The sequence below is a fragment of the Trachinotus anak genome, unplaced genomic scaffold, assembly GCF_046630095.1.
Source record: "Trachinotus anak isolate AG129_WGS33_773 ecotype Australia unplaced genomic scaffold, CSIRO_AGI_Tana_v1 ptg000004l, whole genome shotgun sequence".
Lineage (NCBI taxonomy): Eukaryota > Metazoa > Chordata > Actinopteri > Carangiformes > Carangidae > Trachinotus > Trachinotus anak.
In genome coordinates, this window is record NW_027273855.1 from 5,396,798 (window position 1) to 5,422,839 (window position 26,042).

At 40.8% G+C, this 26,042-nt stretch overlaps 1 protein-coding gene across 10 annotated transcripts; it reads left to right on the forward strand.

Annotated features, from left to right (window-relative positions):
* The first annotated feature begins 1,930 nt into the window (after positions 1–1,930).
* On the forward strand, positions 1,931–25,676 carry LOC139620173 (ral GTPase-activating protein subunit beta-like). 10 transcript variants are annotated; one of them, XM_071475448.1, is made up of 32 exons: positions 1,931–2,110; positions 3,118–3,338; positions 6,718–6,920; positions 7,188–7,354; positions 7,464–7,650; positions 8,009–8,140; positions 8,756–8,934; positions 9,627–9,695; positions 10,076–10,227; positions 10,496–10,733; positions 12,246–12,447; positions 12,623–12,790; positions 12,969–13,083; positions 13,408–13,555; positions 14,178–14,242; positions 14,353–14,497; positions 15,694–15,824; positions 16,591–16,773; positions 16,874–17,022; positions 17,905–18,092; positions 18,266–18,369; positions 18,540–18,695; positions 18,886–18,948; positions 19,425–19,634; positions 19,889–20,047; positions 20,188–20,356; positions 20,500–20,622; positions 20,754–20,890; positions 21,009–21,117; positions 21,320–21,398; positions 22,512–22,660; positions 23,283–25,676. In XM_071475448.1, the coding sequence occupies exons 2-32, from the start codon at positions 3,162–3,164 to the stop codon at positions 23,474–23,476; spliced, it is 4,650 nt and encodes a 1,549-aa protein (XP_071331549.1). In that variant the 5' UTR covers positions 1,931–2,110; positions 3,118–3,161; the 3' UTR covers positions 23,477–25,676. The 10 variants fall into 10 exon arrangements, with proteins under 10 accessions (XP_071331549.1, XP_071331550.1, XP_071331551.1 ...); XM_071475449.1 differs by having other exon boundaries at positions 18,543–18,695; XM_071475450.1 differs by having other exon boundaries at positions 1,932–2,110; positions 15,703–15,824.
* Positions 25,677–26,042: the final 366 nt, after the last annotated feature.

Genomic DNA, 26,042 nt, shown 5'->3' on the forward strand with positions numbered 1-26,042 from the left:
AGTCCTTCAGGTGCCTTTTGGCAAACTCCAGGCGGGCTGTCATGTGCCTTTTACTGAGGAGTGGCTTCCGTCTGACCCCTCTACCATACAGGCCTGATTGGTGGAGTGCTGCAGAAATGGTTGTCCTTCTGGATGGTTCTCCTCTCTCCACAGAGCAACGCTGGAGCACTGTCAGAGTGGCCATCGGGTTCTTGGTCACCTCCCTGACTAAGGCCCTTCTGCCCCGATCGCTTCCAAACTTCTTCCATTTTCGGATGATGGAGGCCACTGTGCTCATTGGGACCTTCAATGCTACAGAAATGTTTCTGTACCCTTCCCCAGATCTGTGCCTCGATACAATCCTGTCTCAGAGGTCTACAGACAATTCTTTGGACTTCAGGGCTTGGTTTGTGCTCTGACATGCACTATCAACTATGGGACCTTATATAGACAGGTGTGTGCCTTTCCAAATCATGTCCTGTCAACTGAATGTACCACAGATGGACTCCAATCAAGTTGCAGAAACATCTGAAGGATGATCAGCGGAAACAGGATGCACCTGAGCTCAGTTTTGAGTGTCATGGCAAAGGCTGTGAATACTTATGTACATGTGCTTTTTTTTTCGTTTTTTATTTTTAATAATAAGCTGTGAATACTTTCCGGATGCACTGTAGGTAAAACCTTCTATATGTGTGTGACTGTGGCTCAGGTTGTAGAGGGTGTCGGCCATCAATTGTAGGGAGGGTTAGTGGTTCAATACCCAGGGGCAGGGAACTAAACGCCTGACAAATGAAGACACTTAATCACATTGATGAACTCCTGTAGTGTAAAATCCAATATTGCCATAAAGCAGTCCTGTTTTTGTCAGCATTACGTGGGATGTCCTTATACAGCAGGAAACATTAAAGGGATTGCTACCTAAACAGTCTAGGAACATCTATAGAGTCAGACAAATGGCATATATTAACACCCAACCCTACAGTAGTCCTTAATAAGTAAAAATTTTAGATAAATGCAGAGTCCCTCAAGCTTAACCATAATCTCTACTCAAATTGTTTTAATGTGCTCCAAATGACTGCCATCAACTCAACAAAAGAGCATCAGCACTTCAGCTTAATATTCTCCTCTGATTTCAAATTTAGTACAAAAATACATAACAAAATATTCATTAATTAAGGTTTAAACCACGATAGTAGGCAATGCAGTGCAAATTTGACTAGACATTAGAAGCTGAGCTGACAGCTGTGACTTAGCTTGAATGATGCCTGTGTAAATATGAAGTGTTAAAATATTAACATTCATGTCCTGCTGAACATATATGGTTAGCAGTCAAGTACTCAAGCGAAAGTGAGTGATGTACAATTTCACAGGGTCGGCCAAAAGATCCAGTCGTCACTGTGATTCAGCAATCCCTCTCAACTCCTTCATTTTCAAGAGATAAAAATCAAAGTTGAACTGTTCCGTTTATGGCTCTACATGCCAGGATACCAAGGTTTTAGCTTTTAGTCTCCATCACTGTCAACATCTATAGAATAGAAATGTACAGGTGCTGCTTAGTGAAGATACTTGGCCTTTGGACCAACTGGTGGCATAAATGTGGACATTCTGCTAAACCTCCTCATTAAGAGACCACAAAAATATTACTGAAAGAGAAAAAGAGAGTCGGTTCTTATTGTTATTTCCTACAGATGGCCATTTACACAGAGAGAATACTAGTTTGGGGGGTATTCTCATCTCTTAATTCACTGTATATATGATTACAATAAAAAAGCATCCTTCCAGAGATGAGAATATATTATTAATTAGGGCGTACTCATTTTTTTTCTTTTTGAACTGAAAAGGAAAACAGCAGCTATCGTGAAGTACATTGTGACAAATACCGTTGTGTCACTGAGGGAGAACCCTTCAGTGTGAGCTCACCAGGAGCACCTGAAGGCAGCACTATAGTTCCTGTTCCAAACAGTGGGAGGCGCCAATCCACGGATCCCGTTTCCCGTTAGCCCATCAAGCTGCAATACCCAAGCCTTGACATTGCGAAGATGGAGGCTGTTATGGTCTAGAGCAGGATACATAGAGAGCACAAACTGCGAGTTTCAGAGCCCTGTTATGACAACATTTCCAGTTGGTCCAGGTAAATGCAACCCCATCTTGTTACTTAGCTAGCGGGCAAACGTTAGCGCCTTTCCAAAGTTATGTAGCTAGCACAAATGACAGCTAATGTCAACGAACGGGCTAGCGCAGCGAACATTAGCTAAGCTAGGTAGCAACGTCGGATCAACTACAACGTAGTTTTAGGTGACTGATAACTTAGCACATAGAATCGCTGGTTTTTCTTAACGACAGCTTGTTGTCTTATTCAGACAGACAGTCTTGTAACGCAGAAGCCGGTCAACAGCCAACTTCAGCTAATGTCATCAGCAAGACGAAGATGTTTTGATGTCAATGCAAGCTAACGTTAGCAAGCTAACCTTTTTCAGAACCGTTTCCTGGTTGTGACTCCGCTGCTTGTTACCGATGTTTAGGATATAATGGGTGGTGTTTCTTTCCATGACTCCGTTTTAGCTTATAATGCTTAAAAGCCAGCTAGTGTTTAACATATGCTACATTATGCTAGCATTTAGACGTTTTGTTTTATCTGGAAGGAGAGGACATAGCGTTAGTAGTAACATTAAAAATCTGCGCTGTTCGATGGCTCCTGTTTACTGTCAAACTATGCATCAACGATAATGACTTCGGACTCTTTTACAGGGTTTAATGATAAGTTACGCTCTTTATTTCGCTATGCATGGGTTGCATCAAATGACAATTGTTCTAATGTAGTTTAATCCTTTGTTGTTGTGAACGGTTTATGTTTAAATCTTGCACTTTCCTACCTCCAGCACACAGTTAAACCAGTTTAACAAGTTAAAGTTGAAATGCGTCTTAATGGACTCTTGATCTTGATAGTTGTTAAGATCAAGACAACTATCAATAAAAGTCGTATATTGTGAGAGGTTGTTTCACTGTTAGCAGTAACCACACGGCTTTGACAGACGTATTCTCGTAACAGTGGTCACAACAGTGCTGGTTCTGGATATTAATCAAGTAACATATTCATAGTTTTATTAAGTTGACTCTTATGGATTTGTGTGTCTGCAGGTGGAGGCAGGAGGTGTGAGTAGAGTGCAGTAGAGATCGGCAGCATGTACTCCGAGTGGCGCTCGCTGCAGTTGGTGGTGCAGAGCGACCAGGGCCACCTCAGTGTTCTGCACACTTATCCCACCACCGTGGGCACGGAGGTGGCAAATGCCGTGGTCAAGCCTCTGGGCACAGCTGTAAGCCCTGTCGCCACAGAGAACATCCTCAAGACAGACAAGGAGGTGAGAAAGACGACCAGGCTGGTATATGCACTGTGCAGGGTTTGACATTTAAATATAATGCCTTTGTAATTTGCCAAGGTGCCAGCCCCATTACCAAGGCACAAGAGAGTGTGTCAGCTTTAACACTTGAAAGTGTTCAGACCCCTTCACTTTTTTCACATTTTGGTATGTTGCAGCAAAATCATTTAAAGTCATTTTTATGTTATCAGTCCACACTTGATGAAAAAGGAACAATAGAATTTTAGACATTTTTGCAAATTTGATAAAAGGGTAAAACTGGAATAACACATTGACATAAGTATTTAGACCCTTTGCAATGACACTTGAAATTTAGCTCAGGTACCTCCCGTTTCTTTTGATCATCTTTGAGATGTTTCTACACCTTGATTGGAGTCCTGTGGTAAATTCAATTGACTGGTCATGATTTGGGAAGGCACACACCTGTCTACATAAGGTCTAACAACTGCCAATGCATATCAGAACAAAAACCAAGCTATATGGTTGAAGGAACTGCCTGCAGAGCTCAGAGCCAGGACTGTGTTCAGGCACAGATCTGAGGAAAGCTATGAAAACAATTCTGCTGCATTAAACTTCCTTTCCAAGAGCCCAGTTACCTCCATAAATCTTGAATGGAAGTTTAAATAACCAGGACACCCACGAAAGTTGGCCACTTGGCCAAATTGAGCAATTTGGGGACAAGGGCCTTGGTAAGAGAGGTGACCAAGAGCTTGATGGTCACTTTGGGTGAGCTCAAGAGATCCTGTATGGAGATCAGAAGGACAATCTTCCCTGCAGCACTGTTGTTCTGGGGTTTATGGCAGAGTGACTAGACAGAGGCCTCCCTTCAGTGAAAGACACAAGACAGCTGCTTGGAGTTTGCAAAAAAGCACCAAAAAGGCTCTCAGACTGAAAGAAACAAGATTCTCAGGCACCCCTCATAACCTTCCCATTACCTTCCCAGTGGTGGAGCATAGTAGTGGCAGCATCATGCTGTAAGGGGCCAGGGAGACTGGTCAGGGTTGAGGGAAAGCTGAACAGAGCAAAGTATTGACTCAGACTTGGCTGAAGGTTTACCTTCCTACGGCACAATGACCCAAAAGCACACAGCCAAGGCACAGCAGGAGTGGCATAGGGACAACTCTGAATGTCCTTGAGTGTTCCAGCTAGAGCCCTGACTTGAACCCAATCAAATGTCTCTGGAGAAACCTGAAAATGGCTGTCCACCGACGGTCACCATCCAACCTGACGGAGCTTGACAGGATCTGCAGAGAAGAATGACAAAAAATCCCCAAATTCACGTATATAAAGCTTTTCACGTCATACCCAAGAAGACACGAGGCTGTAATTGCTGCAAAAGGTGCTTTAACTAACTACTGAGTAAAGGGTCTGAATACTTTTGTCAGTGTGCTATTTCAGTTTTTCTTTTAGCAAAAACTTATAAAATTCAGTTTTTGCTATGTCATTATGGTATTTTGAGTGTAGATAAATAGAAAAATTCTAATGGTTTTGCACAAGGCTGCAACATAAGAAAATGTGAGAAGAGTGAAAGGGTCTGAATACTTAATGAATTCACTGTATTTCCACATGAAATAAGGGAAGTTGGCCTCATCGATCCATCATTAGATGTATGGTGGACAACACCAGTTAGCAGAGTTCAGTGTGTACCATGCTATTTAGTTGACAAATTGCTAACCATTTGATTAGAAAAATCAAGTCAAAAAGCATTTATGTCAAGATATTTTCAAGGTGGGATAACAGGGTTAATGTTTGTAAAAACTCAAGGTATCTGATCTGTTCAAATGAAGTTAAACTACATATGCAGATTATTTTTGTGGACATGCTGTTTAGTGTGACCACAGTAAGGGAATTCAAATAATTTCTCATTCTGCACGATTAGTGTTTGATATATTGATATCAGCAGTTATCAACTTGAATGAACAGCTTCTACATGACTGTCGTTGTCTTGAGCAGCAATGACAAGATGGATTGTTTCACTGCAGGGATGATAGTATGTGTGCTGACCTTGATTTTGACCAGATGTTTGGCAATGAGACCAAAGAGTTAAATTTTTATGTCATGAGATCAGAGTCTCAAAGTGCTGTCAAAGTCCATCAAAGTGCCATTAGGAAGAAACCCATTTTGGCTGTCTTAAGTCTTTTACACATGAGTGTCTTTGGTGTCACGACTCTAGCATATAAAGACCTGACCGATGAGTGCTACATAGATAGCTTCTCTTATCTCTACAAAAGGTTTAGGCCTGCAACTCAACAGACACTTAAGGCTGTTGTTACAGCTCTGCCTTCACTTCACCTTTCATATAAATGAAAATGAACATAGTTTGCATGCCTATGTGTAAGTGTATTTTCTCTACATGGTGTTTTTATCTTTTTATTTTTTTATGCTGTGTATATGTCAGCTGTCAAAAGTCTCCCTTGTGCTCTGATAAAACCCTGGAACGTCGGCTCATACACACTGTTGTGAGCAAGTCAACCACAGAGCTCACAGCAAGCCAGGAGTTTCAGTTAATGGTATGACAGCATGCGTCAGGAAATGATGTGAGAAGAGGTGCGTTGGGTTAAAAATATTTCAGCAATATTCCTCAGGTGCACTGCGAATCTGAAGTGCTGCTGTTGCTTTGAACTACTCTTCATGCTGAGGATAAAGCTCGGATAAACCTTCCTGCCAATACTGATCCGCCCTGACTCACCCGCTTCACCAATATGAAACAAAACACTGTGGAAAATGATACAAAATATTGCAAGGAGAGCTGTTATGCAGGCGTTTAATGTAGGCTGGTTTAAGGCTGTGGATGTAGCTGTATGGTGCAGGAAAAATAAATAACAAAAGACGTGGATTGGATTCAGTATTGGCATATACTGAATAAGGACGTAAATCAGGGTCATGGGTGATAAAACATGATTGGGACATCCTCTGTTTTTTTTTGTCTTTGATACATTTACACCAGTGTTTAAATGTAACTTTGACAGAGGAATGATGATCTGGTTTTCATCACTTGCATTTTGAATATCTGGTCTGCTTTTGATTTAGCAAGAAACTAAGAAACATATGGCTGAGAGAGACGGTGTATTGTTACTGCCATCATCATCTTACCCTAAACCTTTGGCCATCCTTGCTATGAGATGCTAAGTTAAATATGCTACTTGTAGTTACTCACTTGATATAGTGCAGACTCACATGAAGGTAGAAAATTATGTCACCAGAATGGCGGAAATTGCAGAATATGACCGTGTTGAAAATATGTTTTCAGAGCTGCCATTTGTTCTGTGTTGAGTGCAGTGAGATACAGGACTCCCCAACCACAGTATACTAGATAGTGAAATGCTGCAAAATAATCAGTAACTCATAACTTGGCTCCTAGGTGAAGTGGACCATGGAGGTGCTGTGTTATGGCCTCACCCTCCCCCTAGAAGGGGACACTGTCAAGCTGTGTGTAGATGTATACACAGACTGGATGATGGCCCTGGTGTCGCCCAGGGACTCGATGCCTCAGCCTGTGGTCAAGGAGCCCAATATGTATGTCCAGACCATCCTCAAACATCTTTACAACGTCTTTGTACCAAGGTATGTCAGAAATGTTCACAGATGAGCTCTTGTCTGCCATTAGCAGCAGTTTTTATATTTCAATGCATACGTAGTGCATATTTGTATATGTTTGTTTTTACACCATGTCTGCTGCTGTTAACAGTCATCCTACAGAAATCTCTGACTGTTGATATCACTTATCCTGCCTGCTGTTTACACTCTCTGATCTCTGATTCCTCCTCTCTCTCTCTGTCTCTGATTTCCTTCCTTATCCCCTCATTTCCAACGTTCCGTCTCTGTCTCCAGGCCTGAGCAGCACAGCCTGAACCATATCAGGCTTTGCCAGCAGGTTCTGACTGCAGTCCAAAAACTGGCACGAGAGTCTGTTTCCATGGTTAGGGAAACCTGGGAGGTGCTTCTGCTCTTCCTTCTTCGCATCAACGACACATTGCTTGCCCCCCCCACGGTTGGAGGTGAGCCACTTGGTGTCCTCTTAAACCATTCTCGATGTATTTACTTAGTTATTAGTGATAATTACTTACTTATACATTACTAACAATAATGAGTTCCCCCCTTTTACAGTTGGAGTAGCAGAGAAACTGGCAGAGAAATTGATGGCAGTGCTGTTTGAGGTGTGGCTGCTGGCATGTGCCCGCTGTTTTCCCACACCGCCATACTGGAAGACAGCAAGGGAGATGCTGGCCAACTGGAGACACCACCCTCCTGTTGTAGAGCAGTGGAGCAGAGTGGCCTGTGCCCTGACCTCCAGGTTAGAAAAGCATCCGTTGGGCTTCATGTGGTTTTGGGATTAGAGCTGAAAAAGGTTTCATACAGAGTGTCACTGAGAGTTAGTTTTGTTTATACAAACATTGTTGAGTTGTTTGAGGAGAGTTAAGATTGTTGCCTTGTGTAACCTCTCCTGTGTGCACAGAGGGTAGAAGCAAACCTAATTTTAAACTTAATAGTAGTAGCCTCTGAAGTGTTGAATATATTGGCACTTGTAATAATGACAGCAGGAAATAATAATAATAATAATAATAATAGATTTCCTCTTTTTGGTTATGGCCTCTCGGGGTCTGTTTTCTCTGCTGAGTGAGACAATCTGTGCATCTCTGTCTGTTTTCCAGACTTCTGCGCTTTACCCACGGACCCTCCTTCCCACCTTTTAAAGTTCCTGATGAGGATGCCAATCTGATTCCTTTAGAGATGGACAATGACTGCGTGGCACAGACGTGGTACCGCTTTCTCCACATGCTCAGGTGCATAAATTCTCAACATTATTGCATTCTCTAGGTCCTGCTTTGAAAAATTATTCTCCTTCCCCATCGAACTAATCTTAACTTGACACAGATGTTTTTTTTGTTCACTTGTTTCAAGACACAAGGAAGTTGTATCACATAGAGGAACAAAAGCCCCTCATATTGTTCCCATTAAACATTTCCCTGTTGTATGTACTCTACTTCCTGTCTATAAAAGAATCATGTAACGTTAATTAGTGTAATGGTCAGTTTATGTATGATATCATCCATCCATCCTTTATTTCCTCCCTTTTAATCATTCATTCTTTCACTGAGCCTTCTGTCGGCACATCTGCCTGTTGGTCGTATCCTGTCTGATCGTAAACATGGTAGCACTGCAGGCACAGACCAAACTCATTCATTCATAGATCATTTAATCTCACTGTTTCTTAAAGTCATCAGTTTCATCGTTAGTTCCAAACTTGTTCAGAAAGTCAGAATCATCATAGTATCATCCCAGTGAAAGACACTGAACTGATTCCATTCTATTCAGCCCATGGCAGATATAAAATATATCCAAACAATCTTGTCTTACAGTGTCTGTAAGCTTTTTGTTTTTGTTTTGTTTGTTTCCAGCAACCCAGTGGACCTGAGCAACCCTGCGATAGTGAGCACCACTCCAAAATTTCAGGAGCAGTTTCTTAACTCCAGCGGTATCCCTCATGAAGTGGTGCTGCATCCATGTTTGAAACAGCTACCCCAGATCTTCTTCAGGGCCATGAGGGGTGTCAGCTGCTTAGTTGACGCCTTCTTGGGTAAGAGGGTCATTTGGGGGAGGTCATTCAGTGTAAATGTTTAAAAAGCTAACAGGGATTAAAAGATAAGGAATAATTTAAATAATTAAATGGTACAACTCACAATCACAATAATTCTACATGTGTTTTGTAAGTTTTAGCAGATAAACCACAAATCAGGTCAACGTTACTCCAGTTATTCCTACCTTCTAGGAACCCATTGATGCTCAGTCATGTTAAAATTTTATCATCGTGGCATGGGGTAATGAGGATTTGCAGACCCTGCCCTACATTTTATTCAAAAGAGATGTTGCTTTGGCAAAAGTAAAAGCAGACTTAGTGTTTTTTCTGATCTGTCTCAAGCAAATGTCAAGTTGCTCCAAGTTAACTTTTGTTGTGGGTCAAAATCTGTGGATACCAAAGGCTGCTTGAGGATAGAAAATACATTTAAAAACCTAAAACACCCATATTGTTTGAAAATGTTAAGCACAAATGTAAAGAATATGTGATGGGTGGTGAAAAAGGTCAAATATGTAAGAGGAGCCAGGAATCCAAAGGCACTTGTAAATTCTTGTAACAGCTTTTATTCCTTTCCAGTTGTTATACAGGTACTGCTCCTGAGTGAACTCAAGTTGGAGGATGTCACTCAGTAATACCTGTTTAAACATTTGAATAGAAAAATGTCAGTATGTATTTTTCTCTCTGCACTGTAGGTATCTCTGTTGAAAAGAGAGATGTACGGGAGAGGGTGTTCACTTTTTGCCCAGTGCTGCTCTCTCATGGTACAGACATCAGCTAACACATCATACAATGAGATGGGCATATAATGGTCTATTTATTGGTGGTAATGATATTAACATCTGGGATTAGTTTTGCTGTAGCAAAATGATATGTCCCAGACATTCAGACTAAAATACAAGATCATCGACAAGGGGTCTCCTGTGGGCATAAAAAGTCAATCAAGATGGATGGAGATCAATTACTGGTGATTTGTATCTAACCATCATCTTGCATGTCTTCCAATGAACATTGACTATGATCAACTGACCGACTCACCACTTCATTTTCTGCTGTCTTTCGTAACAATAAAAATTTGAAAATGATTAAATTCACCCAAAAAAGTTCTGGCCAGTGGAAAATGTAATGACCTTTTTGTCATCAGGTATATCACGTCCCAGAGCTGACAGTGCCCCACCCACTCCAGTCAACAGATTGAGCATGTCCCCGCCCCCCTCCATCACCAACACCACGCCTCCTCACAGCCGCAAGCAGCGGCATACAGTGGTCACCAAAACCACAAGCAAGAGTTCGACTGTAAGTCCATTAAATCAAAACAAAAAACTGCAGAGTTGGAAAATGTGTTGTTTATTATTTGCAGTTGATCTACAGACAGAACAGGGTTAATACATTTGTGGCACACGTGTGTAACTTGTCCTGCTGTTTTGCTTGTCATATTTATGTGAAAATCTCTGATGAAATTATCTTTTTAATTCATCTTTTGCATGTGTGATCTGTTAGTAAGGTTGATCATATTGTCAACACCCGAATCAGAATTCTTCCTCTACCCCCCCCCACCCTGCAGGGCAGTGGTAGTCAACCAACCAAAGCATCCCAGCAGCAACAGCAGCAGCAGCAAACTTCGTCCTCCCCGACACTGCTTTCCAGCCCCAACCAGAGCAGTTGGGAGTCCCGGCCTCTGCCAGCCCCAGCGCGGCCCAAGGTCAACAGCATCCTTAACCTGTTCGGCCAGTGGCTTTTCGATGCTGCTCTGGTGCACTGTAAGCTCCACAGCGGCCTCAGCCGAGACCCTAGCATGACCGGTAAGAAGTGAGATGGTGGCTATAGCGTTTCCATTAATGCATGGTCAGGTGGGTGTTTTGTTGCTGTTCTTCAGTATGTGTTTTTGTGGAGTTATCTGTGTTTTTGGTGTGTGTTATTTTTTATTGTATGTCGTTGGGATATCCTTTCCTTTTTTCACCATTTTCTCTGAAACTTCTTTGTGCTTTTCTGTGTGTGGAGGGCTTGGTTAGAAGTGGCCTGGTATGAAATTTCCATCGGAATCTAATTCATTTACATCTACCAACTATTTATACATGGCTAAAACTGCATATAGTCTATAACCATATGCTGAGGACTTCATATAGGCTCATTTTTATTGGTGAAATCATCGCTAGAGGAGTCAATGACAGCACATACACTACTTAGTAGTTGAAAATAAATTTGGCTTTTCATTGGCTCTCCATTTATTTTTCTCTTTTTGGTGTAGTGTCCTGCACGTGTCTACCATGTCTGATTAATGTTAAAGAGTTGTAATGGGTCAAAAGTCATGTATTGAGGAGATCAAAAAAAAAAAAAAAACAATTCATGCCTGATATGAATTGATCCCAAAATATTGGATCTGCTTTGATTTTGTGTCTCTCCACTATTTCTGTTATCTTGCAGCCTCTTTTATCCAAATTCTCCTTTCTTATAAATCTTGTAAGTAGGAACGGCAGCTTTTTTTCCTCACTTGATTTGCGTTTCTTGACAAATCTTCCTGCTTTTTAGTTGAGTTCCTCATGATCATCGCCATTATCACCATTGTTTTCTGTTCCCACTCCTTGTCATAAAATAAAAGTTCACCAGCGTTCTCTCAGCGTTTCTCCAAAGGTGATGGAATGGGTTTCACCAACTGACCACTTGTCTCGATCATAACGTTGCCAGTTTGTGACGCTACCCCGTTTTTAAGTTCTCATTTTCTTTTGTTTGGGTCACACTAATCCTTATTATTTAGTTTCAGACCCCCCTCAAGTTCAGCATTAATGTTTTGTTTCTTGTAATTTCCTTTTGTATTGTTGGTTCACATGAGTTTTGATTTTTATTGGTTTGGTGCCTCAATGCATGAAGTGAATGTTCTGTTCCTCGAGTGACAGTCATATAATTGCAGCAGTGAGGGAGCTGACACAGGGATTTTGTTTAGTGGTCTTGCAGCAGAGTATGACTGACACATTTTAATGCCAGCACACTACACTTGGTCATGCTTTGTGCCAGTGATAGGTAGAACTTCTACAGCAAACTCTTTGTGTCAGAGTTCCCCTTTATTGAATGCTTTTAAATGAAGTGAGTGTGTGTTTGCAGTCATTGAAGTCTTTGTTTTACCTTTTTGTGATAGTGGTTAAATGTCTGCTTTGTGGTGCTTTTGTTTTTCCAGTTTTTACTGATTACTTTTTGTTGTACTGTGCATATAGTAGATACATGTCTATGTTTGCCCGTTTCTCATACATGCATGAATACTAATGACCACATTGCAATTCAGCATCCTTTCATTCTCGGGCTCTTCCCACTCTCTACAGCAATAGCCACACAAGTAGGTCTGGAGCTGAGAAGGAAGGGCTCTCAAATGTCCACCGACTCCATGGTGTCTAACCCCATGTTTGACGCCAACGAGTTCCCAGAGAGCTACGAGGCAGGACGAGCTGAGGCCTGCGGGACTCTCTGCCGCATCTTCTGTAGCAAGAAAACTGGAGAAGATATTCTGCCTGTTTACCTGTCCAGGTAACATAATCAACTTTTTTAATTTGTTAATCATGCCAGATTGTAATTCAGACATTGACACCAGCAATGACACCAGTCCAACTGTGGGACATGCAATTTTCTATTGGCTGTTAAAATTTGTATAAATGTATGAATAGTATGGCTAATATATTGCTACTCCTGTCTCTTTCTGCAGGTTCTACATGGTCCTGATTCAGGGTCTTCAGATCTCAGATTTCATCTGTAGACCAGTTCTGGCTTCCATCATTCTCAACTCCTCCTCTCTCTTCTGTACTGACCTGAAGGGCATTAATGTGGTGGTGCCCTACTTCATTGCTGCCTTGGAGACTATTGTACCAGACAGGTTAGACTAGTAGTATCGCATACTAATTTTGGCTTAGTTAATAAAAGGTCAGCATTTTCATGTAGTAGATAACATTTTCATGAACAACCAGATGATGTTAGTCAGCTTTCTCCTTTCAGATGAAGTTTTAGGATATTGTCTTAAGCTTGTCTCTGTGAGATTTGTTGTACTCTTCCAGGGAGCTGTCCAAATTCAAGATGTATGTAAATCCTACCGACCTGAGGAGAGCCTCCATCAACATCCTGCTGGCCATGTTGCCACTGCCACATCACTTTGGCAATATCAAATCAGAGGTAACGGCTTTGGCATCTGTCTTATTTCACAGTCTTGCTTACTTGTGTCATTTTATTGGTTTATTATGTGCTGTTTTTATGCAGGATTTAAAAGGTTTTGAATCTTTTTTTTAAGATTGAACCTCATTTATCCTTCTCCCTTAGCTCATTTAAAAATCCTTACCAGGTTAAAGACATAAGGGTGTAGATCACTCTGTCTTTAAATTTTCAACTCCATATCTTTAGATGTTTGCATAACAGTAAAGCAAGCCCTAAAAGTTCTTATAGTTTGAATTGTTTTCAGATATACCAGGTTGTTGACTATATTTACTCTGTGTGCTTCAGGTTCTGTTGGAGGGAAAGTACAATGAGGAGGATGGGTGGCCTCATGACCAGCCCGTGTCCTTCCTGTCCCTGAGGCTACGTCTTGTCAATGTCCTAATAGGAGCGCTGCAGACTGAGACTGACCCCACTAACACACAGCTCATACTGGGTATCTGCTGCCCCCTTTATATCCTCTATCCATTTATTTGCCTCTCCATATCACTTGTGCTGTATATATGCTGACCTAAATCATTTTCTAAATTTTTATGCCTCCATGCCAGCGACAGCCAGAGCTGGAGGCATATTGTTTTTGGGCTGTCCATCCATTCCATTCTTGTGGATACAATATCTCAGTAATGTCTTGACGCACAAACATTACCGTGGCACAAAAGTCCACTTGGACTTGTGGATGAACTGATTAGATTTTGGTGGTCAAAGGTCAGGGTCACGGTGACCTCACAAAATGTGATTTTGGCCTTGTGAACGCAATATCGCCTTAATGCCTTGAGGGGATTTTCTTCAAATGTGGTAAAAACATTACATTTTGGTGGTCAAGGTCAGTGTGACCTCACAAAACACTTTTTAGCCATTACTCAAGACTTAACACGACAATTATGACAAAATTTCACACAAATGGTTAATGTTTTATATGACTCCGTATAAACAGGGATGTAATCTGAAGCTAGTCTGAGTAATTGCGGCATACAACTGCGAGGCAGTAAATTTAGTTTGTTGAAGCCTATATATTGTTCCTTTTGTTGTTTTATTGTTGATCCTCTCCTCCCTCTCAGGTGCAATGCTCAATATTGTTCAAGACTCAGCACTGTTGGAGTCCATAGGTGCACAGACTGAAACAGTAAGGCTCAGATCACTGCTGTTTCCTGCTGCTAAATAAGTAACATTTTATGATGCTAGCAGCAGAGTGATAGACTGGATGTCAAGATTGCTGTTTTTTTGTGGTGGCAGGGCAGTATAGATGGGAGTCACATGACGGTGAGGAGTCAGAGTCACAGCCGGACCAACAGTGGCATAAGTTTCACCAGTGGAGGCAGCACAGAGGCAACCAGCCCAGACTCTGAGCGTCCTGCCCAGGCCTTGCTTCGAGACTACGGTAAGACACACAGATAGTACTCACACACTAATATCCTTGTGCTTGGTGAATTAACACAATATGGCCAGCTTTGGTGAGACCATGCATAACAGACTTGCTGGAGCATTATTTCATGTGATCCGTGCCTGTTTGCTGGGTAAACATGGAACCTACTAAATTTAACGCATTTGTTCTTTCTAGCTAACGTGGTTAAAGTGCTATGCAGAGTTAAGAGGCGTTGGGTAAAATGTTTTTGTAGGTGATACAAAGTTATTTGTTGCTGTGATGCTGTGCTATTAAACATTGTGGCACTAAGACGTATGCACTGGTTGCATTTTTCTCTCTAATTGATTGGTTTCAGCAATGTTGCCTAATCAAAAGCTTTTAAAAGAATTTGTCTTTTTCTTGGGAGGACTGAGCGATGTTGTTTAAATAAAGTGATACTGACAGCTCTCATTTCACTTTTATATCTATTTTCACTGAGTGCTGTGGGGGTTATAGGCGACCTAGTCCAGCAGGATATTGGGGGAGGGAGTTCTGCAGGGTTCCTGTGGGACGGGATGGATGCATTGTGTTGCGTGGCCCAGTACTAGACAGGAAAAACAGGACATGAGAGCCGGCAGGAGTCTGGAGATCATTGTTTCATAAACTGCAACCAGTTCAGTATGATTTTGGATCATGCAGAAGAGAAGAAAATTTCACTTATGTCACAGCCTTTACCCAACTTTTCTTCTTGTAGTTGTAGAGTTGTGACTGCCCTTAGTTCTCAGTGTTCACTACACATAAAGTGGTTTATCTTTGAATGTTACAAAGTTGTATTATATCAGGGAAAATCCATGACATATCAATAGCAGTGTATTTATGGTTCATGTAATGATGCATTAAATACAAAGTTTTTTTTTTTTTCACTAGAACAACCTGTCACTTTATTTATTTAGTCAACATTGGAGAACTATAAAGTGTCAAAATTATGGTTTTAAAATGTTGACATCGTTCAGCCCTAGTCCTCTGCAGTTTATTTTTATGTTCCTCAACATGGTGTGCTGTTCTGATTTCAGACACTCTACTAATGCATGTTCTGAGTACCTAAACCTATCTACTTATCGGGCATCCAGGACGTTTTTCCTGTATGCGCGTGTACTTAAGCTTTGTTGCCTGAATTCTGCTTTGCTCTATTCTCTGCGGTGTTTGGTATTTCGGGGTGTTATATGGTCTAGCTCTTCCAGATACAGCGGCAGGCCTGCTGGTGCGCAGCATCCACCTGGTCACTCAGAGGCTCAACTCTCAATGGAGGCAAGACATGAGCATCTCCCTGGCTGCCCTGGAGCTGCTGGCTGGGCTTGCCAAGGTAAAGTTAGCACCACAGTGACTCACTGTAACAATCTGCAGTGATTACTGACAGGCCAGGCCAAAGTCAGACTACTGTGTATCTTCCATTTTACCCATGTTACCCACCGAAGTCTCAGTCAGCAATATCTCTTGTATTGCCACTTTGCTCAACACTGTAAATTTATGAAACCACAACAGTTTTCATCTTCAACACCAAGGCTCACAGAAAATGATGGCTTGAAAATAACCTGTTAAAGGAAACGTTAGCTTGATCTTAACGCTTGATCCATCCCAAATGAGACACTCAAACATCAGAGAGCAAAACGAGCGGTGCATGTGGGTGGTTTAATGTCAACTTATGAGTAAAAAAAAATTCAAGTTCACCACAAAGGGGCTACCGTCATTATGTAAAAGTATGACAAAATAACAAAACAAGATAAGTTCTCTATAGAGACTCCAATATCTCTTCCTTGTAATGACTGTACGCCATGAGATATATCACTTTCAAAATAAGGTCACATTAGTGAAATACAGTAATTGGCTTTATTATGTGAATATCCGGCACTTGATACCACACATATGAGGAGTGCTGAGGAGCAAAGACAAAATGCCAAAGCAACATTGAGGTTACCTGAGGTTATTTAATTTACATAAATACTGGTTCTAACAACACTCTAATTTCGCTATATAATTTTTAATTAATACCACAACTTATAACTACGACTTAGGACTACTGTGTCAAATGTAACACATTTTGCTTTACTTTTGATACATGTCTAAAACAGGTAAAGGTGGGAGTAGACTCTTCAGACCGTAAACGTGCTGTCAGCTCTATATGTGGGTACATTGTGTACCAGTGTAGCCGTCCAGCTCCTCTTCAATCCCGAGACCTCCACTCTATGATTGTAGCTGCCTTCCAGTTTCTGTGTGTGTGGCTCACAGAACACCCTGACATGCTGGATGAGAAGGTACATTTAACGGCTGGATTTCAACCTTATCTTGGATATGTTGTTTGGTTACAGGGTTAGTGTTTTTGTTAAAGTACACTGTTCTCTTTTTTTGTATCAGGATTGTTTGGTAGAGGTGTTGGAAATTGTGGAGCTGGGAATCTCTGGTAGCAAGTCCCGACAGGAACAGGAAGTTCGACATAAAGGAGAGAAGGAGCACAACCCAGCTTCAATGAGGGTGAAGGATGCTGCTGAGGCCACTTTGTCCTGGTGAGGATCCTCAAACTTTATACAGAATGGATCAGAGTTACAGTTATTTGATAAAGTTCATCTTGTTGTTTTAAAGCTGAAAATAAATTCTGTTTGGAGATTTCACATATATACTTTATTTATTTATTTAAATGTACTGGGCCAGATTTCAAGAAAAAAACTGTACACAAAAGGGAAGGAGATTTCTTGGTCTCCTTCCAATGTATATAAACATACTGTTGGGTATTTAACTAAGTATGTAGAAAAGGAAAGTCTTTGCATATACCCATTAAAACATGTAGTAACATTTGCATATAACAGTGACCATCACATGTGTAATGGTGACAGAGTGATGTCCGGACAGCAGAGTTTGACACTGAACTGTGAACTGCACTAAACACTGTTTTTCTAGCAATGAAGTGTCCTCCATATCCAAAAGCACTGACACTTATTTTGTCTTGTAGCTTTGCTTGCTGACAAGTGAGCAAGGTAAAAATCCACCATGTAAAAGTGTATTTCTTTGCATGTGAGATAGCCTATGAACAGACATCAGGTCAATTGGCTAGTCAGCTGTAGCAGTTATATATTTGATATATCAGTCATATATAATAATAACTTTTGGTGTGGCCTGTCTGGCACCACAGAGAATAGGAAATATAATGCACACAACACAGCCAGGCTAAAGGAGCATCTCAGAATATCTCTGAATATTTTTTTCTCTGACTTGACTAAATTTTAGCTGCTGTACTAAATTATAGATTTGTTTCTCTGCATCTTCAGTGACCTCGTTTCCCCAGTTTTTCTGCTGAACCTCCACACAGGCGACTTTTAGAAAGTGAAACACGTACCCATTGACCCACTTTCATCATATTTATGTCCTCGTGTTCCTGGGGTGTTCCCCAGTATTATGCAGGTGCTGGGGGCCTTCCCCTCTCCCAGCGGGCCCGCCTCCACCTGCAGCCTACTGAATGAAGACACCCTGATTCGCTACGCCAGACTCAGTGCCACAGGAGCCAGCAACTTCCGCTACTTTGTCCTGGACAACTCGGTCATCCTTGCCATGCTGGAGCAACCTCTCGGCAATGAGCAGAGTCAGTAACTTATCATCCGTCCTTTGACGTAATATTGATTTATTGCAATACAGGGGAGAATTAAGGTGTTAGTCAGTTCATCTTTACTTATAAGGAGAGGCTGTATCATCTGCCAAGTACCAAGTAGTGGTAAATTAGAATAAATAACCAGTAGAACGTCTCTGTCCTCACAGACCCCAGTCCATCAGTGACAGTTTTGATCCGAGGCACAGCTGGCAGACATGCCTGGACCATGCAGCTCTTCCACCAACCCAGAGGAGCTCGGGCCAATCAGAGGGTGAGATCATACTGTAGATTACTGGATAATGAAAGGCAATGCAAAACCAATATCACCCTAGAAGTATTTTCATGTGACATGCTAGAGTCTTGGGTTTGTAAAACTTGGAACTCCACAACTGGTTCACTGATAACACAACTCCATATCTATCTGCTTCTCTCCTCCCACAGCAGGTGTTTGTTCCCGAGGGCCGTCCACTGCCCAACAACGATGTGGGGATCAAGTACAACGTTAAGCAGAGGCCCTTCCCTGAAGAGGTGGATAAGATTCCTCTTGTCAAAGCTGATGTTAGCATTCCTGACCTGGATGACATTGTCAGTAAGGAGGTAAGAGAAAAGCTTCCTATTAAGTTCTGTTAATTGATCTTATATCCATATTATGACTAATTATATATATAAATTAAACTATTCTACTATGGGTATAAGCTCAATCGAGATTTTTTTTGTTGTCAAGGCTAAAATAGAGCCATAAGGTAAATTACTCAATCATATATTATTTGTTATTATACAAACTCAGGTGTGTTGTTTGGGCTGTCAGGATGATTCAAGAGCTACAAACACCCTGAGTAATTACCCACACGTGAGTTGTTGGAGATGAAATTTCACTTGGGTGTCTCTTGGAAAAAATGGTGAAATCATCTAGTTTGGTGACAAATTCTTGATGATTATTTTGTGTGGTTTCTCAATCCAATGCAATACCCATGCAATAATTTACAATCAATTAGAACTGAATCCATTACTCTCCGACTGTTAAGAAAGTGAGCATTAAAAGCTTCACAAAGACTGGATTTATCAAAGGGCTGTTGTACTGGGTTGGATTAGCTTGTACAGGTTAAGCTAATAAAATGGTGACTTCTTCCCTGTTGAAATTTTTGGTAACAACGTTTTAAAGCATGGATGCACACAGTAACTCTTTGCACATCATCTTCGGGAGGTGACACCTCTGTTTGCACTATGGGACTTGCCCTTTGTGGGTTAATGTGGAATTTATGCATTCAAGTGCCACAGTCTCTTGAAAGTCACTTTAAAAATGTCCCATACCTGTCTTCTTTTCAGCTGGAAGTTCAGCACGACAAGCTTCGCATTCTGATGCACAAGCAGATAGAATATGAGAATGCCTTGGAGCGGCACAGTGAGGAAATCTGGAAGTCCAAGCCTTTCCCTGACCCACAGACAGACTGCAAACCCCCTCCACCCTCACAGGAGTTCCAGACAGCACGCCTCTTCCTCTCCCACTTTGGCTTTCTGTCTCTGGAGGCACTCAAGGTTGGTAAACATAATTTTTCTGATAGCTTTTCATTTTCATGGCAAATGAGAAAATCTTTTGGACTGAACTTGTGAAAAACATTTTCTGCCAATATTGAATATTATATACTAGCCTTCCTGCTACTTATACCTAACTTTGGTTGTTTAGCCTTGTGATTCTGGTCCTCATTTACAGTGATGTCATGTAACAGTGTAAATGACTTAAAAGGTACAAAATATTAATAATATTATTAATATTGATTTATTCTTGATAGGAGCCCAACAACAGTCGTCTACCTCCTCATCTGATTGGCCTGGAGTCATCCTTGCCAGGGTTTTTTGATGACATCAGCTACCTGGACCTGCTTCCCTGCCGACCATTTGACACTGTCTTTATTTTCTATGTAAGAGCTGGACAGAAAAGCAGCCATGAGGTGAGGAAACCCAGGCAACACACATCAGATTCTTTATAAAATAATACAGTATATGATGTATTAACCTTATTACTTCTTTCACAATATTTGTATATAAATCTCTGAATAAGGATGGATCTGTGCTTGTTCTTGGTGATCAGATCCTGAGGAATGTGGAGTCATCATCCAGTGTCCAGCCCCACTTTTTGGAGTTCCTGCTATCCTTGGGCTGGCCTGTGGACGTGGGACGCCACCCGGGGTGGACGGGACACCTAGACACGAGCTGGTCCCTCAACTCCTGCTCCGACAGCAATGATATACAACAAACAGGTAAGCTCCTAAACTAAATAACTCCGGCATTAGATCTGAAGACGACTTTGGACGATTGTACATTATGGAAACTGTCTATCCACATTTTTGATATTTATGGTAACAAACCCAATGTTGAACTTTTTATTTTTTATTTCCTGTAGAGGAAGCAGCTACTCCTGAGGACACAGGAGGTTCTGTGTTCAATGGAGAGAAGAAAGTTTTGTACTACGCTGATGCTCTGACAGAGATTGCATTTGTTGTTCCATCTTTAACAGAAAATTCTGGTCGGTATTCACTGCTTTGAATATCAATTTATTATCAATTTATTTATTTATAGATTATATATAATGAAAAAACAGCGATGGAGTCAGGACTGACAGAGATCCCATTTGCTCTTTGTTTGTTTGTCTCCCAGAGGAGTCATCAGTACACAGTGACTCCACAGTGGAGGCAGACACCAACACAGAAATCATGCCTGGTTTACTCAAACAACCCAATCTCACACTGGAGCTGTTCCCCAACCATTCTGAAAACCTGGAGTCTGCCAAAAAGGTAAACTTTGGCTTATGTGTTTGTATCTGACCTGTGTTCCGATGGTTCTCATTATGATTTCTAATTCATTTGATGTAGAATTTGCTCAATCACACTGCTTGTTGTGTTATTTCTTTAGCTGAGTCCTTTGGTGAAGACAAAGAGGTCATCAACTGGAAAGTCTTTCCCACCACTGGGTCCTGAGACAAAGGTGTTTGTGGTCTGGGTAGAGCGTTTTGATGATATTGGTAGGAACATGCTCTTTATACTGCCTCCATGTTCTAGTTTTTTCTATCTGTATCTATTGTTAAGTAATTTACTCCCTACAAAATCTTGTTGTCTGAAATACTCCACCTCTGCAGCCTTAAAAGGTGACTGTAAAAAGGTGTTTCTGAAGTATGTGACCAATGCAATTGAGGTATGTGAATGTCATTGTTTCTGTGTTTTCAGAGAACTTCCCCTTGTCTGATCTCTTGGCGGAAACCAGCACGGGCTTGGAAGCTAGCATGAGCAACAGCACTTCCTGCAGGTATTCAGAGATTTACACTTTGCTGCCAGTACAGAACACATACAGTTCATGAATTGGTAATGGTTGGGTGAAAAAAAAGAACAGTTCTGCAAAACAGCATCTGCTCTGACATGCAGCACATAAACACATAGAGTGCAAAACAGGAAGTACAATATGCAGTGCATGCAAAAGCAAGCTGAGAAAAGGAACTGTGACAGAGCTGTGACGACCATTAGGACGGTGAAGTGGCTTAAAGGAAATTGTTGTGAAGCGTTATTCATTTCTGCCAGGTATAAATATGGTCATCTGATACAACATAGCAACCATATATTTCATTGGTGACTTAACTAATTTTCTGAATGCCCAGGTCCCTTAAAAGATAAAAACTTAAGGCCATTAAAATACTGAAATCGGCTGCAGAGCAGAAGGCCAGTCTGGCATAGACACATTTTTTCTGCCTACATAAATGTTTCATGTGGACTGAAACCTGTTAGCGTTTGCATTTAAGTTCAGTCAAGAGCGATGTGATGACACTCTTTATGCAAGGTATAAATATGGTTACTATTTATAAATTCCATTTTGTTTTAGTATGAAATGATGCTTGGTAAACAAAGAACAAACTCAAAAATAGAGTAGGAAGCAGTGATGTGCTGCTGCCTGTCCTTTTTTTTAACGGAGCTTACGTGTGTGGTTTTGCCTCTTGATGGTAACATTTCTAGAGTGGCTTCTCCTGGTATTAAGCCATGTGTACGCTAAGAATACTGGAAGCTCCTGTACATTAAAATGCAACATTATACAGTCCTGTAATTCATGCTGCCTTTGTGAAACGTTTCAATGTTGTTTGTATTTTGCTATGGGCTCTAGTTATATTAGGCTGTAACAGGCATTTTTCTGCTCACTCAGTATGTCAACAGCTTTAAATTTCATCAGGACAGATAATTTTAATGTATTAAACCCAAAAGTGCTTTTTATGTTATAATATTATGATTCTTTTCCTCAAATACATTCTACTCACAGGAAATGAATCACACTTGAAATACTTCAATCTAACACTGCTTGTCTTAATCATTCTAATTTGTGACAAATCACCTACAGTATCTTTTCTTTGTGTCTTTCTTATTGTTCCCGCTGCAGGTCGGGGTTACTAGAGAAGGATGTTCCTCTGATCTTTATCCACCCTCTGAAGACGGGACTCTTCAGGATCCGGCTGCATGGAGCTGTGGGCAAATTTGGCATGGTGATTCCCCTGGTGGACGGCATGGTGGTCAGCCGCAGAGCTCTAGGTAATAGCTCATGTGGCTTGCTCTGACTTAACTTGTCATTCCCAGCCAACCACACTTCCTCTTTGCCTTGTTAGAAACAACAGAGTCAACAAATCTTAATGCATCACAGGGAATATGTTCGGATCATTGATGAGCTTACTGAAATACTAATGTGCACACATTAATATTTTATGTTTGGCATCTTAGTTTGAAATACACTAGAAATATACTCCATTTAAAAAGTTTGTATTGTTTTTTAGTTTGTGCATTATGGTTTGTAATATTAAGAAGGCATGGGTATCATTTGCTATGGGAGAGCCAGTGGAAACATCATAGTTTAGCAGCACCATGAAAGAAAGCATTTGAAGCTCCTCTGCTGATCCGTAACTTTACTTTAAAAAAACTGAATTAACCTCACTTTGTTTTTCAATGCATATAATGTCACTTATGGCCAGCAGATGGCATAGTTGTTAGCAGTGTTTTGACTGTCGGTTTTCCAATACATAAATGTACAAGAGTGCATTTTAAAGTAGTTTTTTAACTCTGTCCCTGAGTCAAGGCAGTAAGTAAAATGTTTCTACGCATTCTCAGAACTGTCACATTTGACTACTGGTGATCTCACATGTTTGCATCCTTCTCCTAGGGTTTCTTGTGCGTCAAACAGTTATCAACGTGTGCCGACGGAAGCGTCTGGAAAGTGACTTGTACAACCCGCCTCATGTGAGGAGAAAGCAGAAAATAACTGAGATTGTTCAGCGTTACCGCAACAAGCAACTGGAGCCTGAGTTTTACACCTCGCTCTTCCATGAGGTGGGGGAGGGAAAGCCTCACCTCTAATACCCCTGTCCTGTCCTAACACTGGCTCACAAGCGCACACAACACACACAGACACACACAGACACACACACACACACACACACACACACACACACACTCACACACACTCTTTTTACCTATACTCACACACCATTTACAATTGTGCGTGCATACACACACACACACACGCAGAATCTTTATATTTATACTGTACAATTTTGTTATTTATATGAATACATATATCAACACTGTCTGCCTTTGACTCTGAGAGCAAAGTGTCAAAAACCATGCCAAGGTGGAAAAGCTACATTTCTATGTCGCAGCCACTCACTGAACATTTAAATGGCTGAAGTTCAACAGTGTCTCTGCTCATTTAGGCTCATGCTTTGTGGCAAAAGAGTTTCTGCTTGTCTTTAACTGCAATACAATAGGTACACTGTTGGCCTTTCTGAACTTGTGAAAAAGTTTGTTCTTTAAACCCTGTGACATGAGAGAATTTCATGATGGTTTGGTAGTACACAGTTCAGATCTGTTTTTTGTTTTAATCAAACAGATCGCGGTTGGATATTTGCCAAGGAAATGAACATCTAAGTGTCATGAAATGTTTTGTAATAAACATCGCTGCTGCTTCAAGGCAGGTGGCTTCAATAGAACAAAGAAATGATGGACAGCATTAACACATAATCTAATTTTACAACAAATTGTCATCTACATCCAGACAACTGCTAAAGTCTTCCTAGTGCGAACACACATTTGGCCATCCAGCAGCTGACTGAGCACACAAATGTTGCCGTTAAATTTTTATTTTATTTTTTTTCCAGATGATTTTTAGAACTCCTATGTTGTATTACTGTATGTGGATGCCATTTTTGGCACCTGCACTGTCTCTGTGCCAGTCTGAAAGTCAACCCATCTCACAACAGCCACTGCACTGTTTGTGTGTGTGTGTGTGTGTGTGTGTGTGTGTGTGTGTGTTTTTGTGTGTGTGTGTGTGTGTGTGTGTGTGTGTGTGTGTTTTTGTGTGTGTGTGTGTGTGTGTACACACAGTCACATGTATGCTTTTTCAACCAGTCAAACACTATAAGGAGTCACAGTGACCCCTAGAACCCACATAGATGGAGTCTAAAGATGAATTTTGTCACTTTAAAGAAATTAGACTCAAGATAATCCAGTTTTGAAAATTTCAATTCGGTCACATATTCCTAGAATTGGTTTACTCTTAATGCTTGGGAACACTTTAGTTTACTGATGGTGAGAGCAGTTATACAGCTCCTGGAGTTTGCACTTGATTGCTGGGCTAGTATGAAATGACCACAAAAACATTTTAATTTAGAAGTCTCTGCCAATACCAAACAGCACAGTTTAAGTGTCTTGCTCATCATGATAGATTCAACGGCCAAAATACTCAGTGTAGCTAACAGCATTATATAACCTGGCTGATCAGTGCTGTATTTTTTTTTTTTTTTTTTTTTAATCTAAACCCAGAAAGAAAAAGAGTTATATTCCGTTTGGATTACAGAAATACGCAGTTTAGCCTTCACAACCTTTTAGTAACCTTTTTTTTTTTGCTTAACAATTAGTTTCACTTTTGTTTACTCACTGTACTTTGGTTTTTATTCAAGCCCTCTCACTGTCTGCCTGTAACAATGTGAACTTATTTATCACAGAGATGGAACAGGGCAAACACCTCTAGTTTCTTTGTTATATTGGAAAGTCTTAATGCACTGAGCACATTTTATGTTTATTTTCTACTCCCTGTGGTTACCTTACATGTCTTTTGTACTTTTTGTGCATTTTGAAAGAAAACCCTGCTGAAGGAAGAGTTTTATCTTGTGAAAATATGAATGAAGAAGAGGCGCCGGCGAGTTTTTAACCTATCATGTCTAATTGTGTGACTCACTTTTTATGACGGTGCTTTATGCACATGCCTTTTTTTGGAAGGAAAAAGTACATTAAATATGCTTCAAAGAAACTACATACAATCAGTCATACATTGTATCCTATGTTACTCCTCTGATGTTTGATCATATTTAAGGATTTGCCATGTACAGAAGTGGAGGATAATATGTAAATATATGATAGTGTAAGGCATTTACAAGTTGTCTGTTGCATTCATCTGAGATGGCGAGAAAAGTTATGTATGTATGCAGTTATGTGTGGGAGGCTCACAATGGGTATTGAATGTAACATGCATCAATTAAAACTATTATTGACCTTTTAATTTCTCCCATTCCTAATATTTGACTTTTTGTTCACAGGATTTTTATGAGGAATAAAATGAAGTTCCACTTTTACCTTTTAATATTCAATTGATAAACTTTTTCTTTCCAGAAGCAACATAAGCTCTAGACTTAGATTTCACATACTCTGATCAGCTAGAGCTAGAATTATATCAGAGCAAAATGCAGACACTTCAGTTATTCTGTTACGAACATTTGCACCACAAACCGAATGAAGACTTGTGGTGTTAATGGTGCTTTGGTACAAATGCAGAAAAACAGGCTGAATATTGCCTGATGAAACAGATAACAGCTCTGGGGCCTGAGACAGTAGGTGTGCCTCCAAGCCCCGAAGCTGTATTGATATT

Excerpts from the sequence above, each read along its gene's own strand:
- LOC139620173 (XM_071475448.1), top strand. The coding sequence starts at position 3,162 with ATGTACTCCGAGTGGCGCTCGCTGCAGTTGGTGGTGCAGAGCGACCAG. Across the intron at positions 7,355-7,463 it reads TGCCCCCCCCACGGTTGGAG|TTGGAGTAGCAGAGAAACTG; the intron begins GTGAGCCACTTG and ends CCCCTTTTACAG. Across the intron at positions 20,357-20,499 it reads CAATGATATACAACAAACAG|AGGAAGCAGCTACTCCTGAG; the intron begins GTAAGCTCCTAA and ends TATTTCCTGTAG.